Source organism: Hippocampus comes, unplaced genomic scaffold (genome assembly GCF_001891065.2).
Source record: "Hippocampus comes isolate QL1 unplaced genomic scaffold, H_comes_QL1_v1.1 scaffold109, whole genome shotgun sequence".
Lineage (NCBI taxonomy): Eukaryota > Metazoa > Chordata > Actinopteri > Syngnathiformes > Syngnathidae > Hippocampus > Hippocampus comes.
The window spans coordinates 1,507,802-1,525,589 of record NW_017805274.1 but is presented as its reverse complement, the minus strand read 5'-3'; the positions used below and the strand labels follow the sequence as shown (position 1 = coordinate 1,525,589).

Sequence of the window (17,788 nt, the reverse complement as noted above, 5' to 3'; positions counted from 1 at the left end):
ACTTGCATGCAGCTTCAGATTTGCGCATTCAGTTTGCATTTAACCGTCCAAACCAGAGGAAATGATCATTGCTCAAAAATAGTGATGCCCCTGCTGTGGTTTTTGTGAATCAAAACATAGTCAGATGGAAGGCTGGGCTTGGCAAGGCAAGGCTAGTTCATGACAGGAAACATCACAGCCAAGACTCGGATATAAACTATTAATCGGCCAGGGGAAAATGTCCCAACCGAGGCTTGTTGTGTTTGGAAATACTGAAACAAACGCCGGAATGCGTCAAACAAAACTGCTCGAACTGCTTTTATTTTGACGCTCAAACCCGGACGTACAGACATGAGTAGGCAGGGTCGATCTCCGGCTGACGTCTTCTCCTCTCTCCCTCCTCGACGCGCTTTTAATTGAGCCCAGTAAGTGTCGGCCCCTGACGTCGGGGAGAGGCGGGGAGCGACGTCGACGCCAACTGTGCCGACGAACGAGCGACTGTTAGTCGCTGTCGCAGTCTGCTCATCTGCGGCAGAAAAGCCTAGAACACCCGACGCCGCAACCCCCCCCTCCTAAACCTATTCCCCCGCGCTTCAACATAAACAGAAAATGGACGAAAATGTTTTTACGAAGGAGCTGGATCAATGGATCGAGCAGCTGAACGAATGCAAACAGCTCACGGAGGGGCAAGTGAAGAATTTGTGCGAAAAGGTCAGTTATTTGTCTTGACACCCCTCGTGTAGTTCGTTCCGCCACGGACGTCTTTTCGCTCGTCGCCGCCTGCTGCCTTACACACACACACGTTCTTAAAATGGCGTCTTAGATTTATATTTCACCGTGCCTACCCAGGCGACGTGCCTCGACGGGTGGCTTCATGAGCCCCGTCGGATGGCCAGCGTGTTGGTTGTGTGTGCGCGGAGGCGCCCTGCGCGTCTATGAGCGTCCTTTCGCATGGGACCCGGTATCTCTTCCGTCCGCCAGATGTGACCTCGAAGGACCGCTGTGGTTCGACTGCAACTCCTGGATGTTGTGTGGAGTGAAAGGCGGACACCCATTCGGGTTTTATTTTTTTCATTGCTACATGTTTGCATTCAGTTTTTATCGAAGCCTCCGATTTCAGATACTCTTGCCTGTGAGCAAGCCATTCCGCCCCACTGTGACGAAACATTGGGACTAATTAACATACCAAACAGCACAATACGGTTTCTCAGATAACTTGACAGCCAGGCAATATGAGGTTCCAGAAGGAAAGAGACACTTTCAATCCACCTGAAGTGCTGGAATGTCAAAGCCAAAAGGGTAAACGGAGCTGAGGGAAATGATAGGCACCATTAGCTTTGGGGATGGAGAAAGCGCAGCATGTGTGGCATAACGGTGGTTTACAAATGTAATTTGGTGGTTTGGCGATGAAATGCTGTGCACTTGAATCTCAGGGATTGAAGTGTAGGCAAGTCTTGTGTCTTTACTCTCTATAACACAACTAACGAACAAGCGGCAAACTACGCCCCTTCAACGCTTTCCGTCATCATCCCTTTGAATTCCCTTCTTCCCTTTAAGCGACAGGTTCCTGATGAATGTCTCTGCTTTGAGGGTCATCATAATATGATCCCCCCGCCCCCCACTTGTATTAATGCTTAATAATAAGCATTGCCATTTCTTGGTGGATTTTACTGCAGTTAGTCGACATGAAACGTTGCAGTTCTGTCAAAAATGTTCACATTTTAAGAGTCAAAACAAAAAATGAACAGGAAGTTGACCGTTTTGGTTTGCCGTTGCTATTTTTAATTGCGTTTGATGATTTTGTTTAAAGTTTGTCATCCTGGGGAAACGCTATAATTAATTTGTCCATCACACATTCTCTTATAGACGTTGTCAAAAATGTTCACATTTTAAGAGTCAAAACAAACAAAAATGAACACGAAGTTGACCGTTTTGGTTTGCCGTTGCCATTTTTAATTGTGTTTGATGATTTTGTTTAAAGTTTGTCATCGTGGGGAAACGCTATAATTAATTTGTCCATCACGCATTCTCTTATAGACGCTTGTATTTTTTTTTGAAGTGCCTTTAAAATAAATCATAAATTGAGGTGTAGTTTATTTTTGAATTCCTGTCGGGATTGATCTGCTCTTGCTTGGTTACTTGGCATCCTGCAGAGTTGTTTACGCTGCAGCGCAGCTTTGACCTTTTAAACGCAGGCTTGTTGCTGAAGCAGCAACTGGACGTTACGGGGGCTGTTAAGTCATTGATAGTCATGCTGTTGAGAGCTTCCATTTTGCATTGACCCTCACTCAAGGAACAGGCCCGACAGTTCTGCTGACCTTGGTTCTGAACTACAGCTTGACCGCCATCAGCACCGACCCCTCATGAACACCATTGTAGGCGCACGCTATGTCAATTTGGCACCGCACGCCGCATCCTCCCAGCTGCTTAAAAAAAAAATAAATGTGGGAGGATTCGATTGATCGATGTCGAAGCCTTTTTGTTGCCGGAAAAAGATGAGGAGCGTGACTCAGGAGAATGCAGTGAATCATGAGTAAACGGCTCTGTTTTGGGATTTATGGAGGACGTCGAGGAGGAGGAGGATGGGAACGACAAGAGCTTTTATTTCAGCCTCGTTGTGTTGTATAGACGGCATCGTCTTCAAAGCATCCATCCCTCCATCCATTTTCCGATCAGCTTAACCTCCCAAGGTTCGCGGGGGGTGCTAGAGCCTATCCCAGCGGTCTTCGGGCAGTAGGCGGGTCACATCCTGAACCGGTTGCCAGCCAATCGCAGGGCACACAGAGACAAACAACCATCCACACTCACACTCACACCTAGGGACAATTTAGAGTGTTCAATCAGCCTGCCATGCATGTTTTTTAAATGTGGGAGGGAACCGGAGTACCCAGAGAAAACCCACGCAGGCTTGGGGAGAACAACTCCACACAGGAAGGCCGGAGCCGGGATCGAACCCACGACCTCTGCGCTGTGAGGTCGATGTGCTAACCACTGGAACACCGGGCCGCGTCTTGAAAGCAATTTGGGCGAATGAAGATCACAAAAGATGCACATTTCTTTCAGGCCTAATTGCTCGCCTCGCTGCCTAAATGGGCTGTGGGGGTGGATTTTGCTGCATTTCAAATCAAACTTAATAGACATGATTGTGCCTAAAACAATTCCCCACCGCAGGCGAAATTAACAGCAAAGTTATCTCATGACGTTTTTTTTTTTTGCAACATTTTGAAAATGTCTGACTGTACCTATGATGGAACATGGATGCAGTGAGACTACCCAAAGTGCCAAAGTTAGCATGTTGGTACCTTCCTACTTCCGACTTTCAACCAAAAAATTATTGGATTGTGCAACGTGGATGGCGTGACGTTCCTCGAGCTGCCAAACTTGGTATGATGCTAACATGAGCACTACTTTGACGGATGTTTTGAAACAGATTTCCACGTGCTGACGCATTTCACTCGGCCCGCGCATGCGAACATGAAAAGGATTAGCCGCTGCTTTTGTTCGGACTTTTTGTTGGGAATTCCTTGAGGAAAATGCGTGTTTTTAAAAGATTTTCTGCTCGCTGTTGCCACATTACCTATGATGGAACATGGATGCAGTGAGACTCCCCAAAGTGCCAAAGTTAGCATGTTGGTACCTTCCTACTTCCGACTTTCAACCAAAAAATTATTGGATTGTGCAACGTGGATGGCGTGACGTTCCTCGAGCTGCCAAACTTGGTATGATGCTAACATGAGCACTACTTTGACGGATGTTTTGAAACAGATTTCCACGTGCTGACGCATTTCACTCGGCCCGCGCATGCGAACATGAAAAGGATTAGCCGCTGCTTTTGTTCGGACTTTTTGTTGGGAATTCCTTGAGGAAAATGCGCGTTTTTAAGAGATTTTTCTGCTAGCTGTTGCCACGTGGAGCTTTCCCCGTGACATTTGAGCCCTTAAATCTTTAGTCTACCTCAACTTGATTTGTCCCTGTGGACTCACTCGCTCTGTTTGCGTTGCTGGGGCAACCGCTGGGAATGCTTTCCTCGACGCGCGATGAGCTCATCGAAGGTGTGCCCGCATGTCATGTTTTCAAGGTATTCCACAGGACCAGTTTTGGCATTGTGACGCACTGTTTGGTTTCTGTTGATGCGTGTCACTATTTCCACACTTGTTTAATCATAGCGGGCAAAGGCAAACCAAAATAGCCGACGCAAGGGTTAATTCAGAGGCATCACGACGCACGGCGGTCAAAACCAGCTGACTGCGCTGCTTCTTCCCCTCAACCTCAAAGGGCCATCAGGCAACAGCTTCGAGTGAAGTCATCCTCTGTGGTTGTAAAGCTGAACTCGCCCCGGCTCGTTCCGACGCGAGGACCTTTGGCCACGTAAAGGTGCCTTTAATGGGATTATGTTTGTGGCCAGGAAAAGTGCTGACTTCGCTTTTCGGCGGGACACATAAGTGTTTTTTTTTCTTTATTTTTTTTAAGGGTTAAAATGGTTGGCAGGAAAAGTGCTGACTTCGCTTTTCGGCGGGACACTTAAGTGTTTTTTTTTCTTTATTATTATTTTTTAAGGGTTAAAATGGTTGATGCGTCCAACTCCAAGGCGACTTTTGATGCCATTTTTTATAATACGGCCTAAACGTCAGCTCTGCCCACATTAGACGGCATAGGGTATAAAAACACACCCACACCCCAAAAAAAATTAGATCACAAAAGAGGGGTAAGTTCATGGACTGTTACTGTGCTTTTTTATCAACTGATAACTTCAGAAGAGATGAGATAATATTTACTCTTTCGCAGCATGTTAGCATGGGTATGTGTGTGTCAAATTTAGGTCAACAACGTGCAGGGCTCTCCCATCTGCCCTGGCGACAGGCCAACTCGAGCATTTTGTCAACATCAATTCGATGTTGACCTATTTGGACAAATTCTCTTTTCCACAAACCTGATGAATTTAGCGAACTACTACGCAGTGACCTCATTTTGTCATGAATGGTATCACTCTATGTGGAATAGTTGTTAATTTATCCTCTCCTTAAGATACGCAATGAATATTTCAAAAGACGAACCGAGTTGGTAAAAAGCGCTTGTGACAGTGGTGCTTTTGGTTTTGAAAGCTCGGTCGCTTTAATGATCCTCCCGACTTGTCCTGCAGGACTAATATGAGGTGCGCCAACTAAAAAGTCTAGCGACTGTGTTTCCTGGACCACTGCACTAATTGATTTTACAGAAACGAGGACACGCGCACACACACACTTGAATTTCGATGGAGATGTCGCAGCTATGATGTTCTACTGGCTTGTGCATTGAATAAAGATGTGGACCTCCGCAAAAAAAACCACAACGGTGCAAACATGTCCGTCTGACTCGTCATAGTTGGAAAACCCATGATGTGCTAGAATATGTGCTTCTATCCTTTAGGTGGCGCTAGTGCGTGCTTCTAAAATAGCTTCCAACTTCTTAACTTGGAACAGTTATGCTACGAGGCCAGCGGTTTAGTCGCTAACTGACCCACAACAAAAGTAACTTATCAGGCTTGTCGATTTATTTAGGCCAAGGAGATCCTGACCAAGGAGTCCAACGTGCAGGAGGTGCGATGCCCCGTGACGGTGTGCGGCGACGTTCACGGCCAGTTCCATGACCTCATGGAGCTGTTCAAGATCGGCGGCAGATCTCCCGACACAAACTACCTGTTCATGGGCGACTACGTGGACCGGGGTTACTACTCCGTGGAGACGGTCACTTTACTTGTAGCACTTAAGGTAGCCTTTGTGTAATACTTTGGTCAGTGTATTTATTTTATTTATTTTTTTTTGTCGGTGTTGGTAGCATGTTCTAAACTTGCTTGTTGACTAGGTTCGTTTCCGGGAGCGCATCACCATCCTGCGTGGCAACCACGAGAGCAGACAAATCACGCAAGTGTACGGTTTCTACGACGAGTGTCTGCGCAAGTACGGCAACGCCAACGTGTGGAAGTACTTCACTGACCTCTTCGATTACCTTCCGCTCACCGCCTTGGTCGACTCTCAGGTGAATTAGTGGGAGAGATCCATTCGTTCATGCTGGGGGGGAAAAAAAAGTAGAAATGATACTCAAAAACTGATACTTTTACAGATTTTTTGTCTTCATGGTGGTTTGTCACCATCCATTGACACACTGGACCATATCAGGGCGCTGGATCGCTTACAGGAAGTGCCTCATGAGGTAAAAAGAATTGAATAATTTCTATATTTTAAAAATATTTTTTAGGGGGCCTAAATGAATACATCTCTTAGGGTCCCATGTGCGACCTGCTGTGGTCGGACCCCGACGACCGCGGCGGTTGGGGCATCTCCCCGCGGGGGGCCGGCTACACCTTCGGCCAGGACATCTCGGAGACATTCAACCATGCCAACCGCCTCACGCTGGTCTCCCGCGCCCACCAGCTGGTCATGGAGGCGAGTCTAGAAATGCCAATCTTGGCAGCTGCTCTATTTTTCAGGAGACTTGACTACAAGTGATCACATTAGCGCGGACACTAACCGTACACTCGCGTTTGCTCCCAGGGCTACAACTGGTGCCACGAAAGGAACGTGGTGACGATATTCAGCGCTCCCAATTACTGCTATCGCTGCGGCAACCAAGCGGCCATCATGGAGCTGGACGACACCCTCAAATACTCCTTGTAAGTGTCGTGAACGCGTCCTCCAAAACCTCTTTACATCCAGCAGTTTTTTTTCCTCTTTCTTTTTTAAAATTATGAATACTTTCTGCCCCCAAATAGCTTGCAGTTTGACCCGGCACCTCGCAGAGGGGAGCCCCACGTCACCCGCCGCACCCCAGACTACTTCCTGTAACCGGCTTTGAAAGTCCATCCCTCTTGTACAGTCAAGTCCAGTGTTGCCATATAATGGAAGAAACAGCAGCAGCAGCAGCACACATTGTACATTCACACAAAGACCTATTTAAGCATTTAGCAAGAAATGTGTGTGTGTGTATGTGTGCGCGCGTACATGTCTGTGGACGGACCAAACGGTGTGCCATAAATCGACACATGATGGGTTGTTGAGGACTTGTCTTATATTAGGAAATTTCGCGCCCAGAAAAATCGATCAATCAAGTTCACTTGATGGTTAGGACTGACAACAGAGAAAATTCAGTATATCAACACACATTTACAAACATATATTGAGAAGATGGGAAGATCCGTTTGCACTTTTGTAAATCTTGAGAAATGTAACATAAAATGATGAAGAGAATATTTACATTTTGTTTTCTTTTTATTACAAAAAAAAAAAAAGTCCCGGAAACAAGAAGGTTTTACATGAGGTGTCTTGTCGAATGCGTGAAGGTGTGCATGTGTGTGTAAAGATCATCAACGCACTGAACCACAAGCTCATATTAACAGACGTGAACAATAATAATAAAGGTGGCTCCTTCATGACATGGCAGTTTAATTCGTCTACTTTTGTGGGATATTTCATCATGGTATTCATGTTTGTTTGACCTCTGAACAATTTGACACATTTTACAAATATTTTAGTGTATTTTGTTGAACTTGAGCAGAAATGGGCGTCACAGCAAAGTAGAACTGTGTGACCTCTCTCAGCCAATCAGCAGAAAATGAAAATTATAATTCAAGTTTCATCAAATATGATGTATGAAAGATTTATCGTTCAAGTGGGGCGGTAGGATTATTTTGTGTGAATGTAGTTTCAATTTGAGCCAAAATGAATGCCACATGCTAAGTAGAACTCCCATGAGTTCTCCCAGTCAAGCTGCAAAAGAGGTAACCAACTTAATAGTGGAATATGACAAAAAATATTGAAGATAAAATGTATTTCAATGAGCGAATTAATTTACAGCATAGCATACTCTGTCACTTAATTTGAGTGAAAATGGATGCTGCACCTGAAGGCCGCCTTCTTCCAGCCAATTAGGGAAGAAAGGCTTGTAATTGTGATTAAAAATACCAAAGTCACATATATAATTTTTGTACGCTATTTTTTACCTTTGTGGTATTTTCATGTGAATCTAGTTTAAATAAAATATGCACCTGTCATGGAGCTTAAAAAATGGTCATCAAAATATTGAAAATTATTTACTCCAGTTCATAATCATTACAAACTAATTAATGTTGATCAGGTGAAAGTTAATTTGTGTTTTACAAATAAGATAGCACAGGCATGCCAAAGATCCACTAAAATAAATTCCAGAACTCAAGTTCATAATCAGCTTTGTTGCCACACGGAATCTATTCACGAACCCTCCTCGTAAACATACTTAACCTTTTCTTCATAATTTTATTATTAATTTAGGGGAAATAGTGAATGTTCTAATTAAAATAATTAAAAAATAAACTGACTATTCATGAACATTTATTAAAATAATTAAAAATAAATAAATAAATAAATAAACAAACAAACAACCCCGACGAGCGATTCGCCCCTCCCCTCTCCCCACGTAACTGACAAAGCCAGCGCCATAGCTGCACACACACTTGAACGTCTACGACTTCTCCATTTTCCTCCAATAACTGACAACAGAGGACAAATTCCACCCGCGGGTTTGGAATAAACACATTCGCGGTATGTTTTAAGTTTCATTTCGGAAGCCGGACACGATCAGGGCTCGACTTTCGTCTGTTTTTCGTCTCTGTTCACGTCCTACTTCGCGGTTGCGGAGAGGGCCTTTGTGATTTAGCTTGGCAACGTTAGCTTAGCCTAGCGGCACTATTGATGTCATTTACGGATATGGTTCTCTATAGTAAGTAGCATAATTGTAACAAAAATGGAGATCCTCATCTTCATATTTAAGTCGAGTTGAACGTGTCAAAGCGGCATAAAAGCCGGCACGTGGGAATCATCGGCGACGCAGGATGCTAAACTGTTGTTTTCAGCCAGGCGTTTATCGTTGATATTCTTCAGCGAGAATGCCGTTAAACGTTAAATTTTGCTCAAGTTGGAGCCTTGTTGCACTCATAAATGTTTAAATGACGTTCTCGATTTTGTTTGTGCTAATTTTAACTGGAAAAAAAAACCGTACCAATCACACGTTGGAAAGAAAAAACCTTTGCAGGAGGTTACGCAGCTGTGAAAAAAGTATTTGCCCCCTTCCTGAGTTCCTTGTTCTTTGCGGATTTATCACACAGAAGAAACGTTTCAGTTCATCAACTACATTTTAGTATCACACAGAGACTACCCAAGGAAATATAAAATGCAGTTTCTAAATGATGACTTCATTTACCAAGGGGTGAAAAAATTAAAACCCATCTGGATCTATGTGAATAAGTAATTGCCCCCACTTGTTGAATCACACAGTAACCGTGACTTAACGACAGTTTTGGGAAAGCGGAGTTAAATTTCACAGGCAGCACCCTAGGACCACATTTGTTGAATCAAGAAATCCCATAAATAGAATCTGTCAGACAAAGTGAAGTAGGCACAAGATCTCAAGAACCAAACGCATCATGCCACGATCCAAAGAAATTCAAGAAGAAATTAAAGAAAAAGTTATTGAAATCCATCAGTCCGGAAAAGGTTACAAAGCCATTTCCAAGACTCTGGGGCTCCAGCGAACCACTATCAGAGCCATTATCCACAAATGGAGGAAACTGGGAACAGTGGCAAACCTTCCCAGGAGTGGCCGACCAGCTAAAATTACTCCAAGGGTTCGCCAACGACTCATCCCGGAGATTGCAAAAGAACCTAGAACAACATCCAAAGAACTCCAGACCTCACTGGCCTCAGTTCAGGTCAGTGTTCATGACACGACCATAAGAAAGACACTGGCCAAAAATGGCATCCGTGGGAGAGTTCCTAGGCGAAAGCCACTGCTGTCCAAAAAGAATGCAAGGCTTGTCTCTTGTTTGCCAAAAGGCATCTTGATAATCCTCAAGACTTTCGGGAAAAACAGTCAGTGGACTGATGAGTCAACAACTGAACTTTTTGGAAGATGTGCGGGCGCTCACATCTAGTGAAGAAATGGCACAGGATTTGATTAAAAACATGGCGCCAACAGTGAAGCATGGTGGTGGCAGTGTGATGCTCTGGGGCTGCTTTGCTACCTCAGGACCAAGACAACTTGCTGTGATTGATGGGATAATGAATTCTGCCGTCTACCAGAAAATCCTGAAGGAGAAAGGCCAACCATCAGTTTATTGCTGCCAAGGGGTGGCTCAACCTGTTAGGTTCAGGGGGCAATTATTTTTCACATTGGGACAGGTAGGTTAGGATTTTTTTTTTTTTGTGCCATAATAAATTAAATTGGCATTTAGAAACTGCATTTTGTATTTCCTTCGGTTGTCTTTGCGTGATATTAAAATTGGTCTGATGAACTGAAAGGTTTGTGTGTGATAAATGTGCAAAGAACACAGAAATCAGGAAGGGGGCAAATACTTTTTCACGGCACAATATGCTGTTGCTTAGCTATTAGTTTTTTGTCCCACACTAATATTAGTGTTGATACAATTCTGAGGCGGCCTTGTGTTTGTTTCAGGAAATGCCGACAATAAAGTTACAGAGCTCAGATGGAGAAATCTTCGAGGTGGACGTGGAAATAGCCAAACAGTCTGTTACCATCAAAACCATGTTAGAAGGTCAGCCCCCAGCATTTATTTCCACTTTTGACTATCATTGAAATGACAGTGGAGGAGTGTGACATGTTAACGCCACTTGCGGGTTGACAGATTTGGGGATGGATGACGAAGGGGATGACGATCCGGTGCCGCTCCCAAACGTCAACGCGGCCATTCTTAAGAAGGTAATGTGTCAAGGTCATGATTTTTTTTCCAAATGTAATATAAATTGCGCTCTTTGTATACTAGATGTTTTTTAAATCTTATATGTATGCATGTCAGGTGATCCAGTGGTGCACCCACCACAAGGATGATCCCCCTCCCCCCGAGGACGACGAGAACAAGGAGAAAAGGACGGACGACATCCCCGTGTGGGACCAGGAGTTCCTCAAAGTGGACCAAGGGACCCTATTCGAACTTATTTTGGTAAGCGGCAGCAGCCAGGGTGATGTCCCAGTCATGTGACCGGACGGCGGCTTTCTCATTGGTTGCTCTGCATGTGTACAAAGTCACAGAAGAGCTGCTGGCAAATGACACCACCCACCAAGTGAAACATGAACATGCTTGTTTACAAATGTCCAAAATTATCACCTTGGGACGCCAGTAATAAAAGTGTCGCCATTCTGTTGGACAAGTATCACGTCACACCCCCAAAAAAGTAGGGCTCGATTTGTCTTTTTTTCCTAGATTAAAAAAAAAAATTCTTTCAGCTTGAAATAAAATCTGTAGAATGAATAAAATTGACTGCTGAAAAAGTGAAAGGAAATAATGTTCTTTTTGTCATCTCCAAATTTTGAGGGTTTTTTTCCTCATTATTTTGATCAACAAAAATTATAATTCTAACTTTCAGATAAAAAAAAAAAAAACAACTGTCACCAAGTAGCATGCACACCTCCACCAAAGCCAAATAATCATGTCTAACAAACTCATTTGGTGGGAAATGTTTTTTCCAATTGTGATTCAAGCAACTTCCAGAGCTGTTGCTAATATTTTGATGTCCCCCCCAATTGCGTCAGGCGGCCAATTACTTGGACATCAAGGGTCTGCTGGACGTGACGTGCAAGACGGTGGCCAACATGATCAAAGGCAAAACCCCCGAGGAGATCCGCAAGACCTTCAACATCAAGAACGACTTCACGGAGGAGGAGGAAGCCCAGGTAAGCCAACACACTCGCACCTTCACTTTACAAAGGAGTTTTGGATTTTGGCCTGATCACAAAAAAAAAAAAAAAACTTGCCAATGCTTGCAAATTAAACATTTATGGATTGTATTTGTCACCCCCTGCAGGTGCGCAAAGAGAACCAGTGGTGCGAAGAGAAGTAGAGCATCTGGCCAAAACTACACAGACACACAGAATAGAAATGTGTCCGCTTTATTGCTTGCACTGGTCTTGTTCATACTTTGTTAATATTGACTATATAGCTTACTTCCGTACTGTTCAGTCAAGTTCACTTCCTCCCCAGTTCTCCACTTCCAAGCTGTGTACAAAATACTAGCATGACATGTTTAACACGTGTGTCATTATTTAAATAAGGCCCCCCCCCATTTCCTTTCTTGTGTCGTCTATAAAGTCATTTTTGATGACTCCCCATGTGTTGGTTTCAGTTTAGGTTTTTTTTATAGACATGATTGTCGCCTGTTAGGTTGGTCTTTACATTAAAGGGGCGTGGGAAGGGAAGCGATAAAAGGTTTTTCAGGTGGGTTTCAACATGTGCACCAGTGATGAAAGGATGAAATAAAATGTTTCAAAAACTGAGTTTGGTGGTGTTTCTGTCTTCCAATAGGACAAAGTCATTTCATGGATTCTTATATAAGGACATGATCTATGGCATGGGCTTCCTTTATTTTCCTGTGTTAAAAGGAAATAGTGACAACTAGACTAATTTAAATAAAATTACATGCAAAAAATGGATTTGCATTTTAACATTTATTAACTTTTTTCAAAATTCATTTTGTATATATGTAGAAGTAATGAAAAACGCATCACTTGAAAATCAAGACATTTTCCATAATCCAATAAAATTAGGTTAAAATGTCACAGCGGAATACAAGTGTTTGTAAATATTCAAGTACAATTCTGTCAGTGTCAGGCCACAAGTATCAGTCAAGGAAGACGCAGAAGATGACGGAAGAATAAAGACAAAAAAAAGGGGCTATACTGTATTAAAATGGGTGGCTGCTCCCAATCATTTGATTGTAACCTCCGCGGAATGTACACCGTACATGAATATTTTTACCACAAGCTTCACTATTTCATTAACAGATACACAAAAAATATATAAATATGGTATTTAAATATATATTTTGTTATATATTATACTGTATCTACTGCATTTGTCACAGTTGACAGCACTTGGTGAGAGGCTGTGTGCCAGTGCTCGCTTGTAACCCGGAAATCGATTTTTCACCTGTGTGAAAGATTCCTTTTGATTGGCTACAATTTGCGACATCGCCACTCGTGCGACTTCGATACAGTTTTTTTAATCGCCACAAAAGCAATTTGCTGAGACACGGCATGACACTTATTTTACACACAAATGAATAATATAAACATAACATATAGGTTTTGTTGTAATTGAGTGCTTTAGTTTAACGTGGAAGTCAGAGCTCACCTGTTTCCTGGGTTTGGTCACGTGACATTCGCAAGCTCAGACAGCGTTGATGTCCAATTCAGTCGACAGCAGGTGGAAGTGAAATGGCCGCCCCTGAGATGATGAAAACATCTGAACTCTTCTGCTTAATCCATATTCCACAATGGCAAAATTAATCAGAACACCGTGTTTTGACTAGTGGGGTCACAGTGTCCTCAATAGCAGATATAATACAACAAATGAAACATCCAACAACTTTAAGACCGCAAAAAGACAAGTGAACTGAAAACAAACGACGTATTTTGTCCAGACATGCGAACTGCACTATTGCTCTCGCATGTCATTCACAAGCTAACGTACTTGCTGGTCAAACTGAAGAATTAATACACATCAGCGCCAAGAGAGACTAACATTACGTTGCTTCACTTCAAAATGGAACAAAATTCTGTAGTGACTTACTTTGCTCCTCCGTGTTTGCAATTCCCGCTCAACACGTGCGTTCGTGACGTTTTACATGGGGCTGGGTGACGTAATAAAAGAAGGCCACAGCCGTCGCAATTATCAGGCGACACAACAAATTTCAAATGCATATCTTGAGGAAGTACTGTATAACGTATAAAAATAAATATTTATACTGTATTTTAAATGTGTTTAGAGTACTTTATCAAACTGGAAAGAACACATTTAAATTCAACATTTTTTTACAAACCTGTGATTTCGACTGTATTTAAATGTAAGTGCTGTGTCAAGCTGGATTTTCTGTTATTGCATATTTTTATTCAGACTATTTTAATTTCTTTGGCACTCACAAATAACACAAGTGCAAGATGTGTATATATAACAATTTTAATACATCAACATAAGAACTGATAAAATGGATATGAAAAAAAAGACAGCGTTCAGGTGTGTTTTGGTGGGACATTTAAAAGCATCATCGCAGAAATGAGAACTTGCTATGTGAATGCAACAATAACAAAACACTTGAAAATATTGCTTTAAGGTACGGACATGACTAAAAATGTTTCTACCCCCCCATAAACTTACACAAGTTAATTAACTACAGGACCTTCTTGACACTGATAGAAAAAAAACAAATTTTACAACACATAATACAATAGTACCTATTTGGTCGTCTTTGAAATCGTTGACAAAATATTCAGTCAAAACAAAGAGGGGGAAAAAAAAATTAAAGATCGCAATCCCTCACAGGTTTGGCCACCAGCAAAATTTCTGACCTTTGAAAGAAGCCAGGACAAAATATGAAAGTGAGTGAAAGTGCCTAAAATAGTTGAAACATTTGATCGCACACTATGAGGAGGAAGAATCGATGTATGGCTCTAAAAGTCCACACAGACACTAAATATTTCTTTTCAAACACATTTGTTCCTCGTGTCTGCTCCAAGTACGCAGTTTGGGTGTGTGGTGCATGCCAAACCACCGGAGGGCGCCATAACCCCTTACATTGATTTTAAAAGTCTGAAAAGGGGGAACGGAGTGAGAAGGGACTTGCTGGTATTTCAGTTGCTAAAATACACAAAGACTGGAAAGTTACCTAATACAAATGGTGAGATTTTCATCTGAAACACACAACAAATATATTTAGTTCATGTATTATTGATTATAATAGTTGTTTTTAAATAGAAAGATTGTTTTCCTTTGTAAAAAGATGTTAGGACAAAAGATCTTTAATTTGTCCTGAAACCAGACAAAAATGCTCATTAAAGTTTCCTGATTGAAATGTATTCAATCCTTTTTAAGATAAAAACAAAAAGTTCTGCTTTGTCTTTGCAAAAATAACAAATTAAATCTTGTAATCTTACTTGTATTCAGATACCATTTTTAAAGAGAGCGAAAAAAATCGGTTTCCTGTAAATGCGCAAAAATGATGAAAAAGTGTTTTGAAAGAATATTCTGTTAGTCTAATTGCCTAATTTGCCTAAGTCATTTCAAACCTGTTGTTGCAATGTGAATACAAAAGGCTCATGTGCTTGCTAAAAATTTTTGTTAACGCAAAAAGTTGACTCCAGGCAAGGAGTTTCTTTTTGTTGTTGAAAATGCTAAAAAATAACTTAAGCACGATGGCTATTAGGCTAGAAACTTGTGTTTGTGTGGACTTCTATATTATTATTATTATTTTTTTAAACACGGCAACTCCCTGCTGTACAAATTTTAAATTGTGTTTTTTTTTCCTCCTGGTCACCCATGAAAGCAAGCGACGCGAGTCACGTGGCTGACAGCTTGCGTTTGGCCAGGGCCGCGGCAGGAGGGGGGCGACAGGGACGCTGATGTAGTTGTTGTTGAAAAGGGGATCCGCGGGCGAGGGCGGCGGGCGAAGGCGGCGGCGTGGAGTCTACGGCACTTAAATGTGAACAAGTTGGGCTCGCGCAGCCTCCTCCTTGAAGGTAGCGAACACACTTTTTCTTCCTCCTAAGGACAGTCACAGACAGTTATCTGGGAATAAACCCGAATGGCACAACGTCAATAACCAAAGAAATACAACACAAAACACACATGTACAACACACACCCATGTGGAAATGACTAGACTGCATATCTTTATTTATTTCTTTATTTCCTAACATGGACCTGCAACTCATTTATATTTCTTACCAAAGACTCAATAGATGGGCGGACTTTCTGAGCAGAGTTAGCTTATCGTAAAGGCAAGAAGTGTTAGTGCGCCGTGAGCACAAATACTAGTGGAAACAAAGTTAGTAGTGCACTTGTTAAGCTAACGTGCTAAGCTAACAGTTGTTGTGTTTCAGAAGGGGGGTGGCAGGGGATCAGGTGGTGCACATGGTGGTAGGATGGGTGGTTTACACACCTGCAGGGACCGCACCAATCTATCTGCTGCTTGAGGCCAAAGCGAGCTCGACATTTCTTAGGGGAGCCAGGCTCTGAGCCGCAACAGCACGAAGACGGGGGACGACGACGAAAGGAGCGGCAAAGACGCACAAGAAGAAGAAGAAGAAGCATCAAAACGGTTGACATGCGGGGTACACGTTAGTCACAAACGCACACAAGTTAGTCAGACCTTTTCACGCAGAGAGGGAAAACAAAATATATCGAGCCTTTTATGCAGAAACTCAGCCAAGCAATATTTCAATTTGCAACACTGCATTCCACATTAGGTTAGGTTAGTGTCCAATATGACAGATTTCCCCTTTCACACAGATATCCTCTAGAAAAGGCAGCAGCAGTGCTGCAGAACATCTGGAATTTTACATGGTAACCCAGCAGAGTAGGGGCATTTCACACAGCAACACTGTATCTAACAATAATAATAAGAATTGTTTTGTTTGTGGCAGGTTTGAGGAATATTATCAATCTTACCATGTGAAAAGGAATAACCAAAAGCCGAGATCGGGTGTGACATTTGACACAGAACCCAGCGTCTAGTATGATGTGTTGAAAGCAAATGTAGCTCTTCAATAAGGATTTAACCTAACAGGGACTGGGAAAATTGCTGGATCAAATTAGTACCTTTTCTACAGAACAGGAATGGAACAATTTGGGGGAAAAAAAAATGCCTTTTTTTTTTTTACAGGTACTGTGAAAAAAAAACACTTTTATTTTGAACGGAAAGAGAGTTGCGCTTTATTTTGAAATGACCAAAACAATTCTTCAGAAATCCTTGTTTACCTCAAATCTTTGCCACTGAGTGTTTTTACGCTAAGTACGACCTAAGCAGGTATGATGCTAACCATGAGCTGGCTAAGCAGCGTGGTCGTGACTATTTGGCTAGTACTAGCAAGGTGTTAGCTGCACACACTAGTAGGGTTAGAGGTTATGCTTCTAGTGCACGTCGGCTAGAAGCTAGGCTGCTAGCTCAATTTAGATTCAAGAAATCAAAGCAGAGCTCAAGAATAAATGTGACCGATGTTTAAAATGAAACGTTAGCATAGCATTAGCATAGAATACCTACATTTGTATACACTATAGTACTTATATTAGCGAGTTAGCAGTTACATTGCTCTAACTAGCAAGCTGACAGCTCTGCTGCTAGTTCAATTGTCTAATGTATGCGTGAGTGAGGTGGCGATACTGCAAATCTTAGCATTGCCTTAGCTTAGCGTTAGTATTTGTACCTGTGTTGGAGTCTTGCTGCTTCTCCCTTTTCCTCCTCTTCTTCTTTCCCTGCAGGAGGACAGATATGAAGTGATTCACTGGACGATAATAAAAATAATGAGAGTCGACTATTAAATATTGAGTTTAAAAACACACATATGCTAATTAGCATGTGTCAAGTTTGTAGCGACTTTGGCTTGTTTACAGGACGACACGCACCGGTCATTTTGTTAGGTACACTCACGCAATCTAATGACATCCAATACGACACGTTATTGAAGAAATTCACTTTTAAACGATAATGATCAGAATTTTTTGGTAATTGTTTGGGCAAGTTTTGATGGGTATAATTAGGACAACAATTTTCAGGCTTTTACATTCCACACAGTTCTGGTATATTACATTAATATTAAATATTTTATCACAAATTTCTTATTACAATGAATAGTGTTTAAATTTTTTTTGAAATAGTTCATTTAAATTTTAAATTACCCCCCCAAAAATCTAATACCAAGGAAGAAAAAAAAATGACATTTGAAAATTAGCACTATACTAAATTTTAAATATTCATATTTTCAAAATGTTTTATTTACCTTCATGCATTCTTGTT

The 17,788-nt window shown here is 42.0% G+C and overlaps 4 protein-coding genes and 1 long non-coding RNA gene across 18 annotated transcripts in view; 3 read left to right on the top strand and 2 right to left on the bottom strand.

The window, feature by feature from the left end:
• Window positions 1-17,788, top strand: part of cdkn2aipnl (CDKN2A interacting protein N-terminal like) — a 29,015-nt gene that overhangs the window by 10,668 nt on the left and 559 nt on the right. For 2 of the 3 annotated variants that reach the window (XM_019869569.1, XM_019869570.1), the window contains exon 3: window positions 6,867-6,927. In XM_019869569.1, the coding sequence (XP_019725128.1) occupies window positions 6,867-6,920 (54 nt within the window). In that variant the 3' untranslated portion in view covers window positions 6,921-6,927. Of the gene's footprint in view, window positions 1-6,866; window positions 7,052-17,788 lie in introns of those variants that run through there. The other variant, XM_019869568.1, reaches the window with a different exon arrangement.
• Window positions 380-7,046, top strand: ppp2cab (protein phosphatase 2 catalytic subunit alpha b). The gene is made up of 7 exons (XM_019869563.1): window positions 380-690; window positions 5,517-5,726; window positions 5,821-5,994; window positions 6,079-6,168; window positions 6,240-6,401; window positions 6,510-6,628; window positions 6,728-7,046. Exons 1-7 carry the CDS (start codon window positions 589-591, stop codon window positions 6,798-6,800), a joined length of 930 nt encoding a protein of 309 aa, XP_019725122.1. The 5' UTR covers window positions 380-588; the 3' UTR covers window positions 6,801-7,046.
• LOC109515645 (uncharacterized) lies at window positions 5,952-13,632 on the bottom strand. Its single transcript, XR_002168229.1, has 3 exons — window positions 13,571-13,632; window positions 13,133-13,225; window positions 5,952-6,026 (listed from the first exon to the last, which is right to left on the bottom strand). It is a non-coding gene; the product is annotated as an uncharacterized LOC109515645 (long non-coding RNA).
• On the top strand, window positions 8,400-12,276 carry skp1 (S-phase kinase-associated protein 1). Its single transcript, XM_019869565.1, has 6 exons — window positions 8,400-8,531; window positions 10,441-10,540; window positions 10,631-10,704; window positions 10,802-10,945; window positions 11,536-11,676; window positions 11,808-12,276. Exons 2-6 carry the CDS (start codon window positions 10,444-10,446, stop codon window positions 11,841-11,843), a joined length of 492 nt encoding a protein of 163 aa, XP_019725124.1. The 5' UTR covers window positions 8,400-8,531; window positions 10,441-10,443; the 3' UTR covers window positions 11,844-12,276.
• tcf7 (transcription factor 7) overlaps window positions 13,944-17,788 on the bottom strand; it is a 28,241-nt gene continuing 24,396 nt past the window's right edge. For 6 of the 12 annotated variants that reach the window (XM_019869550.1, XM_019869552.1, XM_019869553.1 and 3 more), the window contains 3 exons: window positions 17,199-17,247; window positions 15,935-16,007; window positions 13,944-15,538 (listed from right to left, as the gene is read on the bottom strand). In XM_019869550.1, the coding sequence (XP_019725109.1) occupies window positions 15,334-15,538; window positions 15,935-16,007; window positions 17,199-17,247 (327 nt within the window). In that variant the 3' untranslated portion in view covers window positions 13,944-15,333. Of the gene's footprint in view, window positions 15,563-15,934; window positions 16,008-17,198; window positions 17,248-17,788 lie in introns of all 12 variants that reach the window. The other 6 variants (XM_019869558.1, XM_019869559.1, XM_019869562.1 and 3 more) reach the window with 3 other exon arrangements.